Source organism: Pleurodeles waltl, chromosome 10 (genome assembly GCF_031143425.1).
Source record: "Pleurodeles waltl isolate 20211129_DDA chromosome 10, aPleWal1.hap1.20221129, whole genome shotgun sequence".
NCBI lineage: Eukaryota > Metazoa > Chordata > Amphibia > Caudata > Salamandridae > Pleurodeles > Pleurodeles waltl.
Genome location: NC_090449.1, coordinates 464,647,599 through 464,670,327, shown reverse-complemented (window position 1 = coordinate 464,670,327; position 22,729 = coordinate 464,647,599). Strand labels below are relative to the sequence as shown.

Genomic DNA, 22,729 nt, shown 5'->3' with positions numbered 1-22,729 from the left:
CCTGTGGACAGTGACGAAGAGGAGGCAGAGGATAAGGATATGGACAACAGAACATCTATCATTCGACAGTACTTCCAGTGACACACAGATAAGACACTGTAACTTAAACTTCCATTGCAGTTTTGTGCAATTTTCACTGGCAGGCTCCGGTTCCCACTACTATGGCCACTTACTGTATCCTTTGACATGTATATTCACAGATATTTGTGCCCTACTCTGGCTCCTGGTGTATTGACTGCAGCACAATACAGGATCATACCTATGTATACATTACTGTACAGACTACTTGCAATGTCTATAGATTGTTAAAGGAATACATACTTAAATCATTTGACATACTACATACTTGTATTTTTTAAAAGGGTGTTTATTTAATTGCTGAAAATGTAATGGGGATGTGCAGTGGGCTTGGGTGATTGTGGAGGAGAGTCCAGGATAGAGTCCAGTCTCTGTGTATCACAGGTGCATTGTCCAAGGAGGCATAGGAAGTGGAGGAATGGCAGTTCAAGGTGGACAGGGTGACAGAGTGGGATACAAGGGTGACAATCAGAAGAGTCTTATTTCCTGGCGGGAGTCTTGGCAATGTTCTCTGGCTTCTGCCTGGATCGCAGGGACCGTTTGCGGGGCTGTTCTCCTTATGCAGGGGAGGGGTGCTGGTGGCCTGTTGGTTCTGTGGCGGGGCCTCCTGTCCACTAGCGTCAGCGGAGTTGGAGGGCTGTTCATCGGTGTGGCTAGTGTCAGGGGCCCGTTGCTGTGCCACTCTCTCTCTCATGGCGTTGCCCATGTCTGCCAGCACCCCTGCAATGGTGACCAGGGTGGTGTGGATGTCCCTCAGGTCCTCCCTGATCCCCAGGTACTGTCCCTCCTGCAGCCGCTGGGTCTCCTGCAACTTGGCCAGCATCTGGCCCATCGTCTCCTAGGAATGGTGGTATGCTCACAGGATGTTGGTGAGTGCCTCGTGGAGAGTCAGTTCCATGGGCCTGTCCTCCCCCTGTCGCACAGCAGTCCTCCCAGCTTCCCTGTTGTCCTGTGCCTCTGTCCCCTGATCTGTGTGCCCACTGCCACTGACCCCAGGTCCCTGGTCGTCCTGTGTTTGTAGGGTTGCCAGGGGTCCCTGTAGTGGTGGACACACTGCTGATTGACATGTGCTGGGGACAGAGGGATGGGCCCGCTGGGTGGTTGCTGTGCTGGTGTTTCCTGAGGGGGAGGCTCTGTGGTGGTATGGGACTGTGCCTGGGTAACCGACTGTCCGGAGGTCCCTGATGGGCTAGGTTGGTCATCCTGATCCAGGTGAGCAGAGGTGCTGTCATCACTGTGGGCCTCTTCTGTGGGGGGACTGGATGTTGCTGGCACCTCCTCTCCGGTGACGTTGCGTGGGGGACCTGTGGGGATGTATATGCAGTGTTATTGTTTCTGCTTGTGACATCTTGTGCATGTGTTTGTTGGCCTCTATGGTTGTGAGTGCCCTGTCAGCTTTGCCTCGTGTGAGTAGTTATTTTGTGGGCTAGGTGATTCTCTCTAGTGTGCATGCTGTGGTGATGGGTGTCCATGCAGGGCTATGAGTGGTGTCCATGCATTGGTGGTGCAGGCAATGCTGGGTACTGGGATGGGTGGGTTGTGATGGAGGGGTGTGTGGGAGGTGGTGGAGTGATGGGAATGAGGATGTGGGTATGTGATAGCATGCAGGTAGGGGGGTGAAAGTAGTAAAGATTTGAATTACCAGACCCAGTCCTCCTGCTACTCCTGCCAGGTCCTCAGGATGCAGTATTGCCAAGACTTGCTCCTCCCATGTTGTTAGTTGTGGGGGAGGAGGTGGGGGTCCATCACCAGTCCTCTGTATAGCTATCTGGTATCTTGCTACCACGGAACGCACCTTCCCCTTAGGTCGTTCCACCACTTCCTGATGTCATCCCTTGTTCTGGGGAGCTGCCCCAAGGCATTGACCCTGTCCACGATTCTCCGCCATAGCGCCATCTTCCATGCAATGGATGTCTGCTGCACCTGTGATCTGAATAGCTGTGGCTCTACCTGGATGATTTCCTCCACCATGACCCTTAGCTCCTCCTCTGAGAACCTGGGGTGTCTTTGTGGTGCCACAGGTGTAGTGTGTGTGGTGTTTGTGAGGGTGTGTGGGGTGATGTGTTGGGGTGTGTGCTGTGAGGTGTGTGGATGGTGTATGGGTGATGGTGTTCTGTGGCTCTGGCTCTATGGGTGCTCTTGTTGTATCCCTCTCAGTTGTCAATTTCTTTGAGTCATAAAGGGATGTGGGTAGTGTGGGTGTGTGTTTTATAGCGGTGTGGGTGTGGTGTGTGTATGAGTCTCACGTGTGTGTAGTTTGAATTGTCCAACATAGTGTTGTTTTGTATGTGTATGTGTATTTTGAGCGCGGCGGTATGTACTGCCAATGGTTTACTGCGGTTGAATGTCCGCTGAGGTGATTCGTGGGTCATAATGCTGTGGGCGTAGTTCTGTTGGCGTAACGGTGTGGGTTTTGCTACTGCCATTTTTTCACTGATCTTTGGGATGGCGGACTTGTGTTTGTGTCCGTATAGTGACGGATTGCTATGTGTGGGTCATAATATGGGTAGCGGTATACCGATGCGGTAGGTTTTGCGGCAGTCGGCATGGCGGTCAGCGGGACTTACTGCCAATGTCATAATGAGGGCCTAAGTCTCACAGCAACAGCACCCATGAAACATTCCTTCACCACTCTACTCAGTCTTTTCACCAATTCATTACTCTTGGGATGGTACAGACTGAACCTCTTGTGCTTGATTCCTGCACCATCCAAAAACTCCTTCAACTCTCCTGAAACAAATTGTACTCCATTATCTGAATAAAGTTCAGCAGGAGAACCTTCTGTAGTAAACACATCAGTAAGAAAATGCAATACATTGCAAGTGTCAAGTTCCATGACAAATCTTACCTCCACCCATTTTGACATGTAGTTGACCAGAACAATTGTATAATTTGGACACTGAGGTAGGGCATGAAAGGGACCCAAGAAATCTATATACATTCTATTCCGTACAGCTTCAGGACATCCAGTCTCAGCCACTGACGAAACCTGGATCATAAACTCTTATTATTTACAAACATATCACACCTCTCGACCCACCTTTCCACCTCTCAATCCATTGCAGGCCCCCAATAACTCTCACGCAACCTCTTCCTATTGATAGTCATACCCAAACATCCCTCATGATTTATTTCAACCAATCTTGTTTGGAGTATGAATGCGGCAATCACTTTATCACTACGGAAAAGAATCCCATCCTTTGTTGCTACTGTTGCAGGCATTAATGAAAGCCCAAGAAATCCTCCTGCTTCTGGCAAAATATGTTTATTTAAGCAACAGGAATAAAAGGACAACTAAGCAAGTAATACAAAGGCTGATCTTGTAAAACACAGCCCTCGAGCCGCACTCTCTCCTGCAAAGTCTGTCGTCAAAAGAGTCAACATTTCAGCACAGCACAGAAAACAGATTAGAACACTGGAATGTTGAGCACTTCACTGGAGACAATGGAGTAGCTCCAGGCTTTTACTGCTAGAAACCTGAAGCTCCAAAACTCCAATGTGTGTCTTTCACAGCTGTTGTTAAGAACAAAGGCCTCATGGAGCCTGAGGGGTTTAAATGCCCTAGGGCTCCATGAGGGCTTTGTTTTACTAATTAGAACATTCTGCCCTTTAGGGATGGAATTTTGTAATAGCCTTATAGCCTGCCATAGCTAGGCTATAACGGCCATTAATGGCCCGATCCCTTTCCTTTGCATTCAGCACAGGCCTTCAAAGCTGCAGTGGGTTTTTGGCTGGTAAAGCCCACTATGGTGGGCTATAGGGCTATATTGTAAGTGAGACGAACTAAAAGACATAACACATTTCAACACAGAAGGGAGGCTACGGCAACCAACAACAAAGTGATGAAGGTAATGCTTCAATAATCTCATCCACTGAATATGAGTCAGGCTCCGTTGTCTATAATTTTTACCCCATTATACCACTCTAGATAAAGAACAGCCATATACAAATCAATTTTGGTCCTGAGCCAACAGGCACAGTCGACCTGCCAGTGCCAGCCAAGCCACCCCAGATGTGAGCACAAGCTTGGTTTCGGCCTACTTATTCCAAACAATTTTTAGGCATTACACGAGCCCCAACACACAGCTGCTCTGTCTAGTCAGACCGAATAATATGTCATTCTAAAGCAAGACAGTTTGACAGCAAAGAAAGAAACTGTAATACTGCATAGGCAGCTTGACACTAGACGACCTGGCACTTTCCCGTGCCTATGCGAGGAATCAGAATGGCGAAGAGAAGTTAACCTAGAGCCCAGCCTCCAAGTTGTCTGTCTGGACTTGCCTCCCGAAAGCTCGTGCACGTCTGTGCTTCTGCTAAAATTGGAAGTATTCAAGAAAAACATAATTTACCATAAAGTATCAGGGGAAAGTTTTCATTTTGGAACTGTTTTCTCTCTGGGAATATAGAAAAAATACCGGCACCTTGGGCGCTTAAGTAAAATGCTTTTCTTGACCCACTGCCTGACAGAGCGAAGCTCTTGAGTGGTAGGGAACTGTAGTGTTGGGGGCCTAGGCCCTCATGCTACGGAAACCATAGGCGCAGACACAGTATTGTGGTACTACAAACTGGCCTCAGGCACCTGCGCCCAGCCCCTTTTATTGGCAGGGTCACCTGACTGGTGACTCCTGTGTTGGGTGGGTGTGGGGTGCACATGTAAGACCAGCCCTCAGCAGAGTGGTTGGCAGAAACACTAGAACGAGTCCAGCTGAACTCTACAGGGAACCTGCACAGACAGGAAACTTGCAAAGAGAAAGCACGGAGCCCGCTTGATGCTTCATATTTGAGACGTTGATTGCTGGTGAATATAGTTGGGATTTCTCGGAGCCCTCCTTTGTGTACCAGCCCGCAGCTGAGTCCATCCACCTCAGTGGTACTAAAGTTTGCTTTACAGCTTTCAGAAAGAGGCACATAAGCAGTGAGAGTTAAAATATTTAATAAAAAAATACGAAGAGTGTCATGAGATCACAACGAAGTCGGTCAAATTTATAATACACGCGAATTTGCCCCGTCCTTTCGCGAACTGATCTGATTCTGGTAATCAAACGTGTATTCCGATACGGCCGCTAAACAATTTTACAATCTTTCGTCTGTGTTTATTGTTTTTTTTTTTTTTTAGGCGTAAACGGGCACCGCCGACATGACGTCACCACGTAGAGCTGAGTTGCGCTTTCTTTGCCTTGGCCAATCGGGTCTCAAATCAGCGAAGTTTGAAAACAGTGCTTCAGTGGGGAGCGGATTTTAGCTTCTTAGGTCATCCACTGCTGGTCGTATTAAAAAAACAGAAAACGTGTGAATATCGGGTAAGAAGTGTACATCGTGTGTGTTATACTATCTAGATTCACTTCATGGAAGGAATCCAGCTCGATCCTTCGTTCTGCCTTTGGTGAAAAATTTGTGGGCCGCGGTCCCGGATTAACTCGTCTCTTTGCGGGCGCTGGAGTCGCTTAGGGAGGGTGTGCCGAGACATTGTTCTATGTTCTGCGACGCTTTTATGGTATTCGAGCTGTGGTTTCTCCCTTAAGTTGTTGCCCCCCCTTTGTGGGCAGTGATAATTCATTCTTGTTGAGGGGGGTGGCGGTAGGAAGCGTAAGGACGTTTTGGATAAGCATATCGATGCGGTACAGTGCTTTAGGTTTTGGCAGTTGGGCGCATGAAATATAAAGTGGGTGACGGCTAAATTGCGGCTGAGGGACTATGTGACTTAGAACTGTGGTCGTGTTTCCAGCAGTGAAAGTATGATCCTCCTTTGCTCTACTGTAGTATGGTGCACCAGCTGGTTGCCTGTTTCTGATTTATTTTCCTTGCATGGTCACAGTGACCAGCCGCAGGGAGTCCTCATTGTAAATACCTTTTATTGTATCTATTTCACAGTATGTCTTCAAAGGAGAACTTGAACCCCGCTATTCCTAGCAACAGTTCCAAGGTAAGCCTCAAATGGAAGTATAGCTTACAGCAGTGGTCTTGAAGGTTCTTAATGCAGTGATCCCCTTGTGTGTGTGTGTGTTTTTTTTTTTATGTTGAATTGGCAATATTAAACGTTGCATTTGCATTCTGGTACTCCTTTTTAAAAATGCAGGCATATACAAGATTGCCAAACATACTTTTCTAGTCAGCCAGGGCTTCTTATTGTGTAAAAGCGTCCATAGTGTGATGATCGTGCCGGGGGGGGGGGGGGGGGGGGAAGGGATGTTGGAGAATATTTGCAGTTCCTTCCACGCTCCAACTTACTCCGAGGCAGGATATAAATTACTTTGGTGATAGCCCATTACGGACTGGCTTGTTGCTGCTCCTGTTTTTTCTCTAAATAACTACCTTTCCCCACGTGGGACAAACCTCCAAGTTTGAAACTCTGCCTTACAGGTAATATACAGGTAAATTAAACAGGAGTGTGACTCCAGTTAATTGCTTCCAGGTATGGACATCTGGAAAATAATTATTTCAAAGGGTCGCAAATCTTGTCATGGAATGGCTGTTTATAGCAGAGGTACATCAGTTGTTGATCCTGAGTTCATTTAGTATTTGTACTCTATTTTTATTTACTTTTCTGATTAGATCCTAGCGTCTTGCACCCCCCTGAGTCAATCGGGTCCCCAACGCGTCCTTCGTAAGGAGCCTTTCGTTTCTATGTTCTCAACTCCCTCGGAGCCCATCCTGGCGCAGAGAGCAATGGCCAGTGCAAGCAGAGTTGCAACCGCAGGAAGTCAGATTTCTGGTGAGGAACCCCTTTTCGAAGTACTGTTTTAAGTAATATGCTGCTCTTTTGGATACTTCTGATGTGCGGGCGCTATAACATGTTCTTTTAAATTTGTAGGTAAGGACATTTGGAGCCGACCCCCTTTTTACTTGCTCACTTATTTATATATGTATGCTTTTGTTTAAGTGGTCAAAACGTGGGCTCTTTCAGCTTCGGTGATTACTGTTCAATCAAAATGTTATTGCCAATGTCTGAGAAAGGGATGCAAGTCGTGATTTTGTCTGGGTGGTTAGGATAGAGAGGACTGGACTTGTAGAATGGTGATTGAGCACCAGAACGACGCATTGCATTCTATTTATCATAAATATACATATTTACAAAGGAACATGATTGAGGAGATGTTTGCGACATTAAACCTTGACAAAGGGTCGAATCTCGTATAAGTTTGGAAAGCAGTGGTGTATGACGGTCTTCATAGCCTCTTCAGTTCTTGATGTTCTCCGGTTATCTTCACAGTGGTGATGAACTAGCGAAGACTTTTCTGTGGGTCTTAATTTTTTATGGAAACATCAACTTGATTTGGGAAGGGCATCTTATGGTGTGTAGAATGAAAGGAAATATTAAGGCACGCAGGGGGCGTTGGTACCTCTAAATGGAACTACTTTGTAAGCTTTAACGAACATGACCCTTTTGGTCTTTAGTCGGTTATTGGTGTTCACGGTTCGTGCAGTGCACTTTGACCAGTATGCTGCATTTTCATCTACTAAGCCCTGCTCTTAGCTAATTCCGGACACACTAAATTCTGAGAGCTGGTGGTAAAGAAAGGAAGACAGAGAATAGTTGACACTCTGGCTCTGCTCAGACTGTGCACGCTAAGAGCATCTGCTTTTGGCTAAGTAGATGGGCGAAGTACTTTATTTTTTTTTTCTGTTTTCTCAGTCACAGGTCATTCCTTAATATTTTTTAGATGAGGCACAGTAACGCAATTTAGATCCCTGGAAGCTCAAGACTCACCTAAAAAGAGGTGCACCAAGGTGGAAGGTTATGCAAAGCCTTTGTGTCCCTGCTGTTGCCCCCATAACAGACATGTCTAAAACATAAACAGTTTTTTTTCTTTTCTTTTTTTTTTTCCTTCTTATGTCTTGGACAGAAAAGCGGCAAATGCTATTGAGATGAATAAAGCGAGGCATAATTTATAGTGTTTGTAGTAAGAACCTATTGATTCAGGTGGAGTGTGTGAACATCATTTGGATAATTGGCTCTACCTAGTTTCAGACTTGGGCTGTACTTGAAAGACAGGACTGGCACAGTGTACATGCACCGTCAACCTGTGCGTGTGTACACTTTTGATAGGCTACCCTGTTTTGGGAGAGGCAGGCATTCGTTAAATTTACTGCTGGTCCTTGTGTGCTTGGTGCATTTTTTTTATTGTCACGTTTCTAGCTTAATGTATGAGAGGGGAAATGTGGGTTATGGCAGGATCTAAATTTGAACAGACGACTTCTAATTCCAGTCACTAAAATGGGTAGTCTGTTTATTGCCAAAGAATGTGTAAAAGGTGCAGCCTGGTAGTAGTGGCGGCATATTGAAAGAGAAATGGTGGCATGAGTAGTGAAAGTATTGACAGGAAAATGGTCTGATTGTGGTAGCAGTATGCTATTTTGACACGTTTTAGAGTCTACAGCCAAGAAAGTGTACAAATTGTGTCAGGAAATGATCATTTTACTTGAGTATGAAAGAAAACTTAGTTTTGCAGAAAATTAACAATTTGTGGGTGGTAGTTGTAGAATTGGCTCATATGTTTGAACTGGCTGAAAAAAGAGAATTGGTAATGGTTTTCAGTGCAAGGCATTTGTGAATGTAAGTGGTTTAAGATAAACCATCTAAATATATAGCGTGGTTGAATATTGGAGAATGTTTCAATTTGTCCCAGTTTAAGGTAGATGGACTTTACAGATTGGGAAAAAGCAATCACTGCTAAATGCACAGGATCAGTTGATAAAGTTTCCCTAAGTGGGAAGGGTATTCCCAGACGTGGGTCCTGTGCTCACTGTGTTACTATATTCGAGCTAGCCTGGCTGATGAGGGGTGATACCCTGACACCTGTCCCAGGCTGCTTGTTTCCAGTCAAGGGAGGGCCTGGCCTTGCAGTTTGAGCTGGACTGTTCCCATGAGGAGCAGGTGTCAAGACTGATTTGCATATGGCTGGACCCGAACTGGGGTGGGGTGGTGAGCAAAAGGTCAATGGATTAACCCTAGATCGTTTACTTGGGCTGAGTGTTTGAAAAGTTTCAGCACTCCGTCCATCATTCTTTTGTGTTAGAGGATGTGAAGAGTGCATACTGAAGGAGTTTCTAGGGGCTTTAATTCGGGAAATTGGGCAAGTTGCATGTGGGATTGTGCATGAAATAAATAGGTTTCTGGTTCACTGCCGAATAAATAGACCTTATACTGGGGTCCAGTATACAGCGTGGATGACTTAATACGGAATGCTGGATTCACTTTCAGGAAGAGGAATCCAGAGTGATGAAGTGCTTTCTGTGGATGTTGCACCCTACTAGCACCAACTCCCTTAGCTGTGCTGAATGAGTTTCCATCTTTCCATTGATGGCATAAGTAACCGCCTTGATGGTTATGCCTACTAAAACCCCTCCTCTGTAGGTAAATTCACCAGTCCCTATTATACTGCATCCATCACTACTGTTTCTGTAAATAGAACATCGCTAACAACTTGCCTGTTAGTTTTACAAAATCTGTAATCTTATTCTGCTGAGCCTGTTATTCCCTTATTTACTAAGTCAGCCAACCTCATTTCAGTGTGTGAATTTGTTTTAATTTTCATTTTAACAGAACTGGAGATTGCCCACAAAACTGATTGGAAGTTGCTAAAATTTGGTTTTCTTAATCTTTTAACTCCTAGTCTTCACTGAAACTTGTTTTGAATTATACATCATACAGTACTATGGCTTCACTGATCCCTTCTTACTGATCCGTTCTTACTGATTTACGTTTTGGCGAGATCAGGTCGGCAGGACTGGTTGTGGCACTGGAGGCATTTACACACGTTTGGTTCACTTCAAAAACCTACTAGTTGACATTCGTTCTTCCAGTGCTTGCTTCTGGAAATCAAACCGTAAATTCACCCTTGTAAGGGCAGGGGTCGTCTACAGGGGGCAGCTCAACTTTTATTTTGCTGAGCTCAATAATGATAGGGGTGAATCGGCATAGTATTCAGCTCTGTTTTTCACATGTGACTTTAATGCTCAGGGAGAATCTTAGGACTCTTTGGCAGTGTTCCTTCTACTTCTTTCCCTCTGTGTGAAGAAGTGGCAATATCTCTGTGCACGAGACCAAGGCTATGTGCACCAAGGAACTGATCATGCGTGCAGGTGTTGTGCTCACCAATACAAATCTGTGCCAATTACCGTGCCAAAGAACATGACTCAGAAGGTTGTACCATTATAAGAGTTTACTGACCAGTAGGCTTGATGTAAGCAGTCAGAAGAATAAAGCAGCTACTTTTGAGATGGAACCTGGGATCCAGACTGGACCCAGTCAAGTGTGCAGAAATTTGACCCCATGTAACACTTGAGGCGGGTTCTTGACTTTGTTTACCTCTTGTATATAAGCTGTATGCATGTACTGCAAAAATGAAGGCATACTAACAGTGCATAGCTGGGAGTAAAAAAAAAAAGTCAGGATTTAAAAAGTAGTTCAGTGGTGACGTTGTCCGTATTTATAAGACTCTACCACTGTGCAAAGGAACCTTTTTTAGCAGCCTTATACGACAAATTGAGAAAGAAAGCAATAGGGATATAAACTGATGCCTTGCAGTTTGCGAGTAACCTGATGATGCTGGTTGATAGCTCACCGTGCTATACTGTAATAATAGTAATTTATGACTTCCAGGTAATAAAGGATCAGTGTCAAAATCAAAAACTTGCTTACCTATCTCCCAAAAAATTAAAATTTGTGATAGGCATGATATAGTTTAACCCTCTATGCAACCTATTTACTCTCTTTATTTACAGTCACATTTGTCCTTGTTGCCCATTTCTGTGCAACAGAATTAAAAAAAAAAGTATATTTTAAGTTGACAACCAGGTTTTCATTACTTCTTTCTTAATGACTGCGCACCCTTTCTGAGGCCACATCTTTGAAGTGGGTGCAAGGTGAATTGGCTAAAAAAATGCATTTAGTTTTAAAATCTGCACCCACAGTATAACAGCTTTACGAAGCCATTCACTCATATGCCTCCCCAATTTCTAACAGATCCATATGTAAACTGTGTGACTTACAAAGGGTCGTATTTTTATTTATTAGAAGTGAGCCTTGAAAATATTTGTAAAGTAAATTCTTGAACAACCATGTTAGAGTATAAGGTTGCCTTCAATCTTCAAGAAAATGTAGTTCTTTAACATGCAGAATAAATTCCATTAATACCTGAGAATATTTGGAAATTATTAAAAGTGGGTGGTTTTAAACATGAACTGAGAAATAGCCAATCACATAACAGAAACAGCTATTCATACTGTGGATGAAATGCAGGCCAATTCCCTTACAATCAATCAGTACATAAGTTTTGTGTACAATAGTCATTCCTATGTAGTGCCCCAAATGCTCCTTCTAATTTTTTTTCTTTTCAGTTTTATATAGCCAAATGCGTCCCAAGGGCATTGGAGCACTTTAGATGAGTACCAGTTGTATTACACAAAACACTTAATACACAAACAACTTAAAAAAAAAAAATATATATATAATGTGTGTATTTCTCTAAGGCACAGAGTGATTAAGTGATTTGACCAGAATCACAGTATGTATGTGGCAACAGTTTCCATTAAGCGTTAAATCTCCTGGTTTAACCCACCGCCCCCCACCAGTCTTACTAGTAGAGTAGGGAAAGTTGTTTATGCACAGTGCAGTTTGAGAGTTTGGGTTAGGTTTTTATATTTCAAGTCTTTCAGATTACCCTCACCCAGCCAGAGCCATCAGGTTAAATACAGACAAGCTGGACCAATTGCTCCATTATTAAATGGAAATCAGTTGATGATATGAAGGCAATTTTGAAGCTTTTCAAGGCGTCTAACAGTTTCCCTGTTCCAGAGACCACATCACTGCTCTGCCTCTGTAAAACCTTAGTAGGACCCTGATGTTAAGAGCAAGTGGCAGATACAGAAGCTGCGAGCTCTGTAATCTGCCTCATAGCCAGCATCGCTGTAGAACTATAGCTGCTTATTCCCTGCCTTGCAAAAGTGCTGCCAGTGCTCCTCTCACTTCACCAAGAAACTGATAGTCCGTTTTTGCACTGCTTATCATGTTATGTGGCTGAGGAATGGTCTCTTGGTGATGTGCGTACTTTGCAAGTGTATGTGTGCGCTCGCTAGAGAGGCCATGTGCCAACACCCGCTCATGTTACAGCGAACTATGCTTAATAGTCAAGTTGCTTATCTTGCCTTTTTGACCACAAGCTCTACAACTTGGTTTGGTCCTCCCCAGAAGAGAATTTCTCAATTTTAAAGACCAATACCTATTGATGAGTCTGATCACTTCCTGGTATCGTTTCTCCATGAAATACACCTGTAGAAAAATCAAAATCTTGTCTAGTGCTCAAAAGTTTATTATTCCCTTTTAGGGTTAAAGGCTTCGAACAGCACGCCACCTGTGTTCTTTTTTTCTTTTTTCTTCCTATTTTAAAAATTGTCATTTTGCAATTTGTATGTAACAACTGCTGCTTCATGATTTTGCATCTCAGAAAGAAAATTGTCAGAACTTTGAGGTGGAACCATCAGTTTTTTTTTTTTTTCCCTCACCTTTTTGTACCAAATGCTATTTTTCTATTTCTAAAGATGGTCTATTCACCACGCTGCACAAGACAAATACATTTATTACATCTTATAGTTGAAAAGCTACAACAGAATACGTTTGTGAATCAATAAGATAATTCAAATCCATGTCACAATTTCAATAAAGGCATCTGATGTACTGCCACTGAATACATGCTACAATCTTCAGAAGTGGAAATACAGCTCAAGCAAGGCACAAAAGAAGGCTGAGGAGTAGCGAGAGGAACAAAAGAAATTGAGATTGCTAGAGGACTGATACAAAAACTGCAGACCGTTACTGGACCTGGGCCAGTAAATGAGATGTTATGAACCGTGCAAAGAAAGTGGGACTGGGATCTAAACCACTTCGTAAAAATGGAAGGGGGGCTATAATGCTTTCAGAGGAATAAAATAACTTTTTAGCTACAATGAAAAAGCTTCAGTTCTGTTAAAGACACAGAGGTGAGGATTAGTCTGTTCTTTTATTCACTTTTATTGCCAGCAACCATTATCATAAACAGTATAACACTAACTACATTTCCCAGGAGACACTGTGAAAAAGAGCAAAACAGTTTAACCAGTTGGCTTTATAAATGTTGGTATAAGGTGCGGCAGCTCAGTTAAATTTCGTCTGACCGTTGGGTCCTTTTCTTTGTCAATTTGGGTCTAACTGTTTTTGACATACTTCTTTGTATTGTCTTGTGCAGGGATTACTGTGGTGCTTTTGATGGTTAATGCAGATTTCTATCCAGACCCCCCCCCCCCCCCCCCCCCCCCCTTTTTATTTATTTTTAAACACTGCATCGGGAGCGCTCATTCCCTCTGCCGCAGCCGCTTTCCCCTGTTAATTTCACTGCATGCTGCGCAGAGAGGTCTACCGGATGCTATGGGGCACTGTGCGTATTTCCTGACTCGCATTCGGCAGCCCTTAACAAACAGGAGTTGTACTATATGACGGGGTGTACCACACTTTACTGTACCCATTTTCTCTTGCGTTGCTGACTGTGTGAGTGGGCAGATAAAGCGAGTCCTGACACCCGTTCCGTCTATAATCTGCTGTTTTTTGACCTGCCTCTGGGATACGACGTGCTGCTGTTTTTCTCGTTGAAGGCAAGGGGGCAAGGTGTCCCTGAGTGCCCAATCTGGGGGCTTTCTGTTATTGACCCCTCTAGCCGTATAGTGCTTTAATTTTTGTGTTTTTTTGGCGGGAGGCGGGGTTTCCTAAATATATCTGGGTACTGCCCCCACTAGTCATATCCCCCTATACATTAATATTAACCCCTCAAGTGCCCTGGACGAGCTGTTCTAGCCCTCAGCCATGCTTGCCGTGTGCCGAGGACGAGACCAGCTCATTCTGCACCCGGCCCATCGGCAGGGAAGGAAGGGGAATCGCTCTTCTCTTTCCCAACCTTCCACCCCCCACATTTCTCTAACGATTGGGGGGTGGGCGGAGGTAGAGGACATTGGACACCAGAGTTTATTTTTTTATTATATGAAGGGGAGCGGCCCCTTGAGCAAGGGTTGCTTCCCTGGAAGGAGAGAGGGGGGGGGGGGGGGGGCATTTAAAAAAAATGTTTTTGTTTTTTTAAAGGTCTTTTAAAATTTAAGTCCATTTCTGCCCACCTTTAGGGCAGATTGGCCTATTTTTCTTAGGCCGATCTACCCCCAAGGAAGGCAGAAACCACTAAGCACCAGGAAAATATATATATATAGCGACCCCTTAGGCAAGAGCCTCTCCCCATGGGGGCAATTATATTTTAGGCCATTTCTGCCCACCTTGTGGGGGTTCGGGGGGCAGATTGGCCTATTTTTCTTAGGCCAATCAGCCCCCAGAGGGGCAGAAACCACTAGACACCAGGCTTCTTCTTTTTTTTTTTTTTTTCTTTTCCCGCCAATTTCACGTAAGGGAAGCGAACCCTTAGGCAACGGTTGCTCCACTGGGGGGACAAATTTATTTTGGGCCATTTCTGCACCCCTTGGAGGCTGATCTGCTCCCAAATGGGTCAGAAACCACCAGGACTTTTTTGTGTTTTTCATATGGGGAGTGACCCCCTAGACAAGGGTTGCTCCCCTGGTGGGCACATTACTGTTGGCCATTTCTGCCGCCAATTGGGGCAGATCGGCCTGTTTGTGTAAGGCCCATCTGCCCCCAAGGGGGACCGAAAGCCCAGCAGAGACCAGGGAAGATTTTCTTTCCAAAACAGGGTGGGGGAGTATGGCCATACCCCCCACCTCAAATGGGGAAAAAGTTGTTCTTCCCACTGGTGTGCAGATGGGGGCAATTATCCTCCATTCCACTCCCCGGGGGTGGGGGGCAGGTGCCAGGGAATGAATGAATAAATACAAAAATAAAAAAGTGGGGTGTTGGCTACCAACCAGTATGGACACGGTTATACTCCCACCCCAACTAAAGGGGTAACAGTCTTTAAAACCCCCCCCCCCCAATACACTAAAAGGTCTTATCCCCATGGCAAGCATGAGGACATTTGATGTTTTTGTGTTTTGCTTTTACATTTGGGCCTTGAGTACTCTCAATCGTCCCACTTGAAATGGTGAGGGCTGCACTTTTTGGACTTTGGGACGTTGCCATGTAGAAAAATCTACGAGACCTATCTGAAAACAAGACATCTGGGTGAGTCCAGGGTGGTGTGCTTCACATGCACCCTTCACCACTTTACTACCCACAATGCCCTATTCAGAACACATTGGAAGAGTGACTGCAAACCTTGGCTGAAGGCTGTGAAAGGAACAGGTAATGAATGCGGAAGCAATTCCACGGTCCAGGACTGAAAAAGCACACTCCCCAATATTAATCTGAAATACACCATTTATTTTCTCTGAATGAGTCAAGAGTTGCAAAAATAAATGAGATAACAAGAATGGTTGGGATATGTCAGTTGTTCTCCATGCTCCAGTGAGAGTACCAGACAGTGCCAATTCCCTGGTGTAGTCATTGAGCTTGCATGTCCAAAAAATCTCTCTCAGTGTATTTGTTTAATTTATTTTTTTAAACTGAGTGTGTTCTCTGTGGCTTAGAGGTTTTTTCCACCCTTTTAATGTGTTTTTTTTTTTTTTTTTTTTTTTTTTTTTTTTTTAACCCCTCCGTTCCATTTAGCGGTTCCAGGAAGGGTTCCAGTGGATCCCAGTTGCAACACTCTAGAGGCAGAACCTTTACCAAGGTACTCTTTCCCCCAAAGAGAGGGGAATGTGCTTTCAGGTTTTTATGTAATTTTATTATGTTTAAGTCTTGTCTTATAGGGCAGAGGGGGACTGGGTTTAAGGGTTGCTGAGATACATGAAGAACTTAATATGGGTTCAAATGCATTTCTCAATCAAGGGGTGGCCAATCTAAAGGCACATTTATGGGGATATTAACTTTAGCTCCGATTGTCATAAACAGCTTCAAAATAATTGTGTGGCATAACGTTGCATGTGTGAAAATGCCTTATCACTGTTGCTATTTTGTAAAATTTTTGTTGGAAGAATCATAATGCTAATACAAATTTTTTTTTTTTTTTTTTTATTTATTTTTTTTAAATCAGCAAAAAATTTAAAATTGAGGACTTTGACATTGGCCGCCCTCTAGGAAAAGGGAAGTTCGGGAATGTTTACCTGGCACGTCTTCGAGAGAACCATTACATCCTGGCTCTAAAAGTGCTCTTCAAGTCTCAGCTGGAAAAGGAAGGTGTGGAGCACCAGCTTCGGCGTGAGATAGAAATTCAGTCGCACCTCCGGTATGTTACCACAAGTCCGGGGGTACAAATAAACTATGGAGTGGTATCAATTTTGAGATGGGGGGGGTTGGGTGGGGGAGTCCATGCCTCTACTTGTCGTCATCCCCTTATTGACACATCTGCAAAGAAGTAGGTAGGTTAAAGTAGTCAGATGAAAGGATTAAAGCGTGGGTCCCTGTGCAAACAGTTTAAAAAGCACTATTCACACCCTTTACCTTACCATTGCGCACCATGTTGTGCCAAGCCATTTCAAGTTTGCCTTTGTGTTGGCCGTGGGATAGTTCTTAAATATTCGTCCTCTCCTAAAGTAATACTACATCAAAATGTTGATGGCTCTACTCTTGTTTATAAGTGCAAGCCTTTTTAATTCAAGATGAATTAACATTCTGCAAACTAACTTTACAGACACCCAAATATTCTTCAGTTCTATAATTATTTCCATGACAAGAAGCGTATCTACTTGATGTTGGAGTTTGCGGCCCGGGGTGAGCTGTACAAAGAGCTACAGAGGTGTGGCCGGTTTGATGAACAAAGGAGTGCCACAGTAAGTGTTGTAAATTAGTCTGCTTTGCATGAGATTCCGGATACTGTCTTGTGCTGGATTCGTTTCCTTCTTAACCTATTTAGTTTTCTCCTGCTTATTGGAATTTTGAAGTCTTGTTTTTAGGTGGGAATCGCAATCTGTCCTTATGTGTGAGTGAGTGTATGTTTATACAGAGGTGGTTGTTGGAAGGGTAGACCCTTTTAAGTACTGACAAAAGAGCAATGGAAAGAATATTCACATTAATGGTCCGAATCTTAAATGTACATCTTCAGACTGGCACAAGATATGGAAGATCAATAACAAAATTCTCCTCCTGGTTGCAGTATCCCCCACTTTTTTTTTTTTATGCAACTTTGAAGTGCACTTTCTTCCTGCTAACCAGGTTGTTGGTGGCAGTGTTTGTTCCACAAAACAAGTCACCTGGTCATTTGCTAAATTTCCCCCCCTCTTCCCCAGTGGCCAGGCCCCTTAGCACCGCTGTAAGTCCTTAGTAAATGGTACCTGGGGCATAGGTACTAAAGAGGGGCCCCTAAGATCTGCGGTACAACTTGTGCCACTCTAAGGGACCCAGACCCAACCTCATGCAGACTGTCATTGCAGGCTGAGCGACAAGGTGCTCCCTAAAAGTGAAAACACAGCATGGCCCCTGAATACTGCATGTAATATTTGTAAGTCTCACCCCTACAGCAGTCTTTACAGTCCTATTGCATGGTGCATTATATTATACGTGTAGACCTATCTGGAAGAGCAGATATGCCCCTGCTATGTTTATGTCAATTCTTAGACATAGTGAACAGGGCAGCCAGTTTAAGTACATGTGCTGGGCACTGGTCAATACGAGTTTCCCAGCTACATGATGGCTCCGAACATTTTGTGTTAATGAACCCTCACTGAATCCAGTGATGGATTTATTAATCCATGCACCTTCGAGGTCTCAAAAAAGGATGAGAGCCTATGCTCTCTGGAGGTCTGCTCCATAGTGCAGAGCAGGCCTGGTGCCTGCTCTGGGAGAGGTGTTTACGCACCCCTCCCAACAGGATGACCTGCAAATCTGTGTTCCAAAGCAGGAAGCGTCAAAGAAGTTCAATGCCTTTGGTATGCAGAACTGGCCTCCCTCAAAGGGAGGTGCAGGAGCCCCTTCCCCAATCTGGCACCTGGACAAACATGATTAGCTATGCAGGAGGTGTGTTGCTTTTCCAAGCTGGACACATCCCTATGGTGACAAGCCTGAATTGAACACAGCCTCAGGAATGCTGGCATCTTGTGTGTTGGGGTTAGGAATTCTGGGACAGGGTGGTGCCCACTCCCCAAAAGAAGTGCTCTCTAAGGGGGGGGGTTTACATGACACCCCCCCCCCCCCCCCCCCCCTCAGCATAAGTAGCCCATTGGCTACTGCCCTTCGCTCCATTTAATGCCCCCTAAATTGAGTATTTAGGGGACCCTGTGATACCAGGAACTCAGATCTTTGCTGGACAGAAAAGGAGTACATTATTATAACAGAAAATCAGAACATTTGATGAATGATCCAGAGTATAATGTAGATTGGCGCATTATTTAATATAATTTCGCAAAAGTACAAAGAAATCAATTTGTTGACTGAAAGATATAATTCATCAATGTATGGCAGAATCTGACCAGGTCCTTTTGCTTTAGTAATGGATGCTTGCTTGTTTATTTTGAACATCTTTTTGTGTGGGTCTGGGAAAGCCATGCACCTGATTGAAGGGACTTTGTTTTGTAAGTTTCGGATGGTGTGTAGTTTAGTAGAGCAATTTGTATAGAGTTTAGATTCGAAATGGCTGTGTTCGTGTGGAAGTAAAGCAATGTTTTATAGTAGAATGTGATATCAGAAACCTGTTAAGGCGGTGCTTTCTACTTGTCTTTTATTTTTTATTTTTTTAAGTACATGGAGGAACTTGCAGATGCCCTAATATACTGTCACAACAAGAAAGTCATTCACAGAGACATAAAACCAGAAAACCTTCTGATGGGTTACAAGGGCGAGTTGAAGATTGCAGATTTTGGCTGGTCGGTCCATGCACCTTCACTTAGGTAACCTGAATTCTTGGAGTCTAGTACTTCTTACTTTTGTTATCCACAGATTGACTGTAATATGCTCAACAATGTTTGGTGAGGTAAATGTTAGTGGGATCTTTTTATTTATTTTATTTAAAAGTCCTAATAACACACTATTGTACATCCAGTGGCAGTTAGTTTTGCCTGGTTTAGTACTTAAATAAGAACAGCCCAAGTCAGCCACATATCTAAATTCATTCAGAAATTAACTTTTACCTGGGTAGCGATGCATATTGAGCTCCTTGCTTTTGGTGTTCTCATTGGATTCGGATGTTCATTTATTTTTATGAATTGTTTAACCAGTTATTCATGAGTGACCACATTTGTGTCCTGTTTGTTAGATCATTGCCTGCCCAGTGTGCCTATATATTTTACATAAAGAATGGCTCGAATATGTTAAAGTGCCTTTGCCTTAACCCAGTTCTTACAGATTTCTCTTCAGGAAGAAATATGTGAACAGAAGTTTACCTTTAATCAGTGACAAGTTCATGCCCTCTTTCTTTGCTTTACTGAGTAGCCCAAAGATTATAAGATTCGGCCTTCTCACTATCTTCTGCTCCAGAAGTTCTGATACCGTCTTACCAACATTTTGCAAGTATGTGTGGATCGTCAGGCAGTTGAAAAACATATGCAGATCATCTGCATCGTTACCACAACACTTAGGTTATTTGTTTTCTCTGCGCCTTGATTTTTGCCACTCTTGCCGGAGTTCATTTGACACTGAGGAGAGTGAAAAGATTATTATTTTTTTGTTTTTTCTCGAAGTGATTTTCACTGTTAGTCATTAAGGACAGCTGAGATAATTTGGAAAAATACCATATTTTATGTTTGAGACACCAGATCCTCTGAATCAGGAAAATACTTTAGATGTTTTTAGGCTTGTATAGTTAAACAGTAGAAAATTTATCGGATTTGAAGGCATGGACATCAAACGAGGTAATGTTATTCTATGGGAGAAATAGTCACACCATAGGTATACTTGCATACCGTTGTAGATGGTCTAAGGTGCTTAGGTCCAAGGGTTAAAGAAACCACCAGGAGTTCGGGTAGTCAGGATCCTGGGAAGTCGTGGTGCAGAGGTGCTGGTTGCTTTGGTTCATACTCTCTGTGGTTGAGCTGTCAAAGTTTTTAAATGGACCTGTCAAACAAGGTCTGCAAGGGGGACTTGGGGATAAGTCTGGAGGAGCCCAAAAAGGGGTGGGGGGGGGGGTACACCCCTGGGCCAAGGGGACACAGGCAGACAACGTGCCTGGGCTAAGGGGCTCAGGTGCTGGTGGGCCACTTGGTGATAGAGGCTTTCACATTTCCTAGACCGTGCCGGCAGAAGAGTGTAAAATGTAGCAGAACAACTTCTGGCATGGAGCTGGTCTCTGACGTTTCTTGACGTGCAGTTAAGTTTTGGTGGCGATAGTACTCTGACTGAACACAAACATGCCTTGGTGGTACACCAGGTATTGATGCACGGAGGCTTGTTACGAAAACTGGATAGGTCAACAGTGCTGCACTCCTGGGCACTTGGGATCTTCTTCCTGGCCAGTTGGTTCCTCGGTATACCCGATGGTCCGCAAAAGCAGAGAACCAGACAGTTGCAGTTGGTGGCTGCAGGGAAGTGACTACTGCACTCCAAGGGAGATGCTGGCCGGTTGGCAAAGTGTTGGTAGCCCTCCAAGGCTTTTGTAGGATGCACATCTGCAGGAAGAGTTAGGTCTTTGTGATCTATATATTTTTTTTTTTTTTTTTTTTTGGTACAGGAACATGTAGGCAGCATTTGGCACCAGAGTCCACAGCCAGTCCATAGTTTTGCGTTGGCCGACACTCCTTTGTCCTTCTTCTTTGGTCAGCCTAATCTGAGTTTGTGGTACCTGGGGGCCAACTAAATACAGAATTTAGGGGTGTTGAGGGCCCTATAGGGTAGTAGCTGATGAGCTACTTACAAAGGGATGACTACAAACTCTATATGTCTATTTACTGTGGGGTAGTGGGCATAACGCTGTGAAAGAGTTCTAGTTCCACCAAAAACAAGACACTGCAACCCTTCTTTCATGGAGCACATAAGACAGTTCACCTTAGGTGTGCGAATATTCTGGTAGTTCAACACGCCTACTTGCATAGCTAATTTCCTGCCTGTCCTGGTGCCAAAAGGGCCTCCGGGCAGGGGGTGGCATCTCCCAGGTCTGGGGGAAGCTGGGGTCACATATCAAAAGCGGCAGGGGCTGCACTAGCTTTCCTGCTGAAGTTGTGAACACCTTACTCCGGAGCAGGCATTGTTTCTGGTCACGGAGCTTGGGCTCTCATCTCCAGGAAGGTCAGAAACGTGACTGTGATGGCAGGCTCATCAATACCACTCATACAGCCTACTACAGGACTAGTAAGATTCAGGGGGCACCTCTAAGGTGTTATCTGGGTGCATGTTACAATAAATCAGACACTGGCATTAGTATGGATTTATTGAGTTTAGGTATTGGATACCAAACACCATAGGTTTCAGTAAAGGCATTATCTAGCTGGTTGAGTCGTAATGACAGTGCCCAGTACGTACCTTAAGATGGCTTCCCTGTTAACTTGTAATGTCTAGTAGTGGAACTATACATCACAGGGGCACATTTACTCAAGCAGGCATGCATACATGCAGTACTTTCTCAAAATCATTGTGCTCATGAAGATGGGCATTCTAATCTATTAATGTTACGTGGGCCATTGCTATTCTGTTACCAGTTTTTCTATATCATATACAAGCTTCCCTTTCACCAGTGTTATTTCAGCTATTTACAGAGCACAGAATGCCGACAAATCAATCAGAAATATGGACAGAGTAACAAAGTATCATTTCTCACACATCTTTAACAAGTGACTTTTAGCAGCTAAGACATCTGTAAATGACTGGTTTGAAGGGGTCAGAAAGAGACTACATTTTCTTCACTGTCACCATGGTTGGCAGAGGTTCAAGCACTTACCAACTTGTAGTTCGGGGCAATACCACACCGTTGATTGAACAACGAAGATGGACTTTCAGCAGCATTCACTCTTATTTTGTCTTGTACTGGGGGGTGGGGGGGGGGGGGTCTGTGCTTATCTCTAGTGTGTCCAGTATCACTCTGTGCCCGTTGGTCGTGTTCCTCAATGTTTACTGTCTTTATTCCAGTAGCAGTAATTGTAAAACAGGTACAGACCGGTCTGTTGTAGGAGTAGATTGTTATTTCCAGTGTTGGCTTGGTTGGGGCTGCGCCTTCGGTGTTGGCTTGGTTGTGGCTGCGCCTTCTGCTGATTGTTCTTCCCCTTGTCAGCCCAAATATTGCCCCAAAGCCTTTTAGTCGTTCTCAGGTTGTATGTGCTGTTATGGTGCTGAGGGGTTTGGAGTGTTCCTGAAATTCGTCTGCTGCGGTAGTGGTAAATAGTGGCAGTGCTGCTTGCGATGACTCACTCTTCAGGTAACGTACATGAATCTTATTCTTGTTGTTGGTACATTTGACAGCAGTTTATGTGGCCAACAGGACATAGTTGTCTCTTCCACTGGGGCTGGAGACAGTTGGATCTCTGGAAGGGGTACCCACTAAATTGCCAAGGCTCTAGCAAGGCCCTAATAAAAGCAAAGCATTTAGTCTCTCGCAAAACAAGTGTCTCACCAGTTTGTGACATGTCAGCTGTCCTCTCGTTCTGGAACTCCCCCAAGCTGTCACTGGTCTTCCAGTAACTATTCCATAGGGCTCAGTTTTGGTTTTGCATCAGGGAAGTTTCTCATGCTCATAAGTGCAACCAGCAGAGTGTTCATCAATGTTAAGTT

At 44.2% G+C, this 22,729-nt stretch overlaps 1 protein-coding gene across 2 annotated transcripts in view; it reads left to right on the top strand.

The window, feature by feature from the left end:
* The first annotated feature begins 5,256 nt into the window (after positions 1–5,256).
* The window catches only part of LOC138261622 (aurora kinase B-A-like), a 55,483-nt gene continuing 38,010 nt past the window's right edge, over positions 5,257–22,729 (top strand). The window contains exons 1-7 of one of the 2 annotated variants that reach the window (XM_069210748.1): positions 5,257–5,378; positions 5,950–6,001; positions 6,631–6,790; positions 15,719–15,773; positions 16,137–16,328; positions 16,734–16,872; positions 18,776–18,924. In XM_069210748.1, coding sequence (XP_069066849.1) covers positions 5,951–6,001; positions 6,631–6,790; positions 15,719–15,773; positions 16,137–16,328; positions 16,734–16,872; positions 18,776–18,924 — 746 coding nt within the window. In that variant the 5' untranslated portion in view covers positions 5,257–5,378; position 5,950. Of the gene's footprint in view, positions 5,379–5,949; positions 6,002–6,630; positions 6,791–15,709; positions 15,774–16,136; positions 16,329–16,733; positions 16,873–18,775; positions 18,925–22,729 lie in introns of both variants that reach the window. The other variant, XM_069210747.1, reaches the window with a different exon arrangement.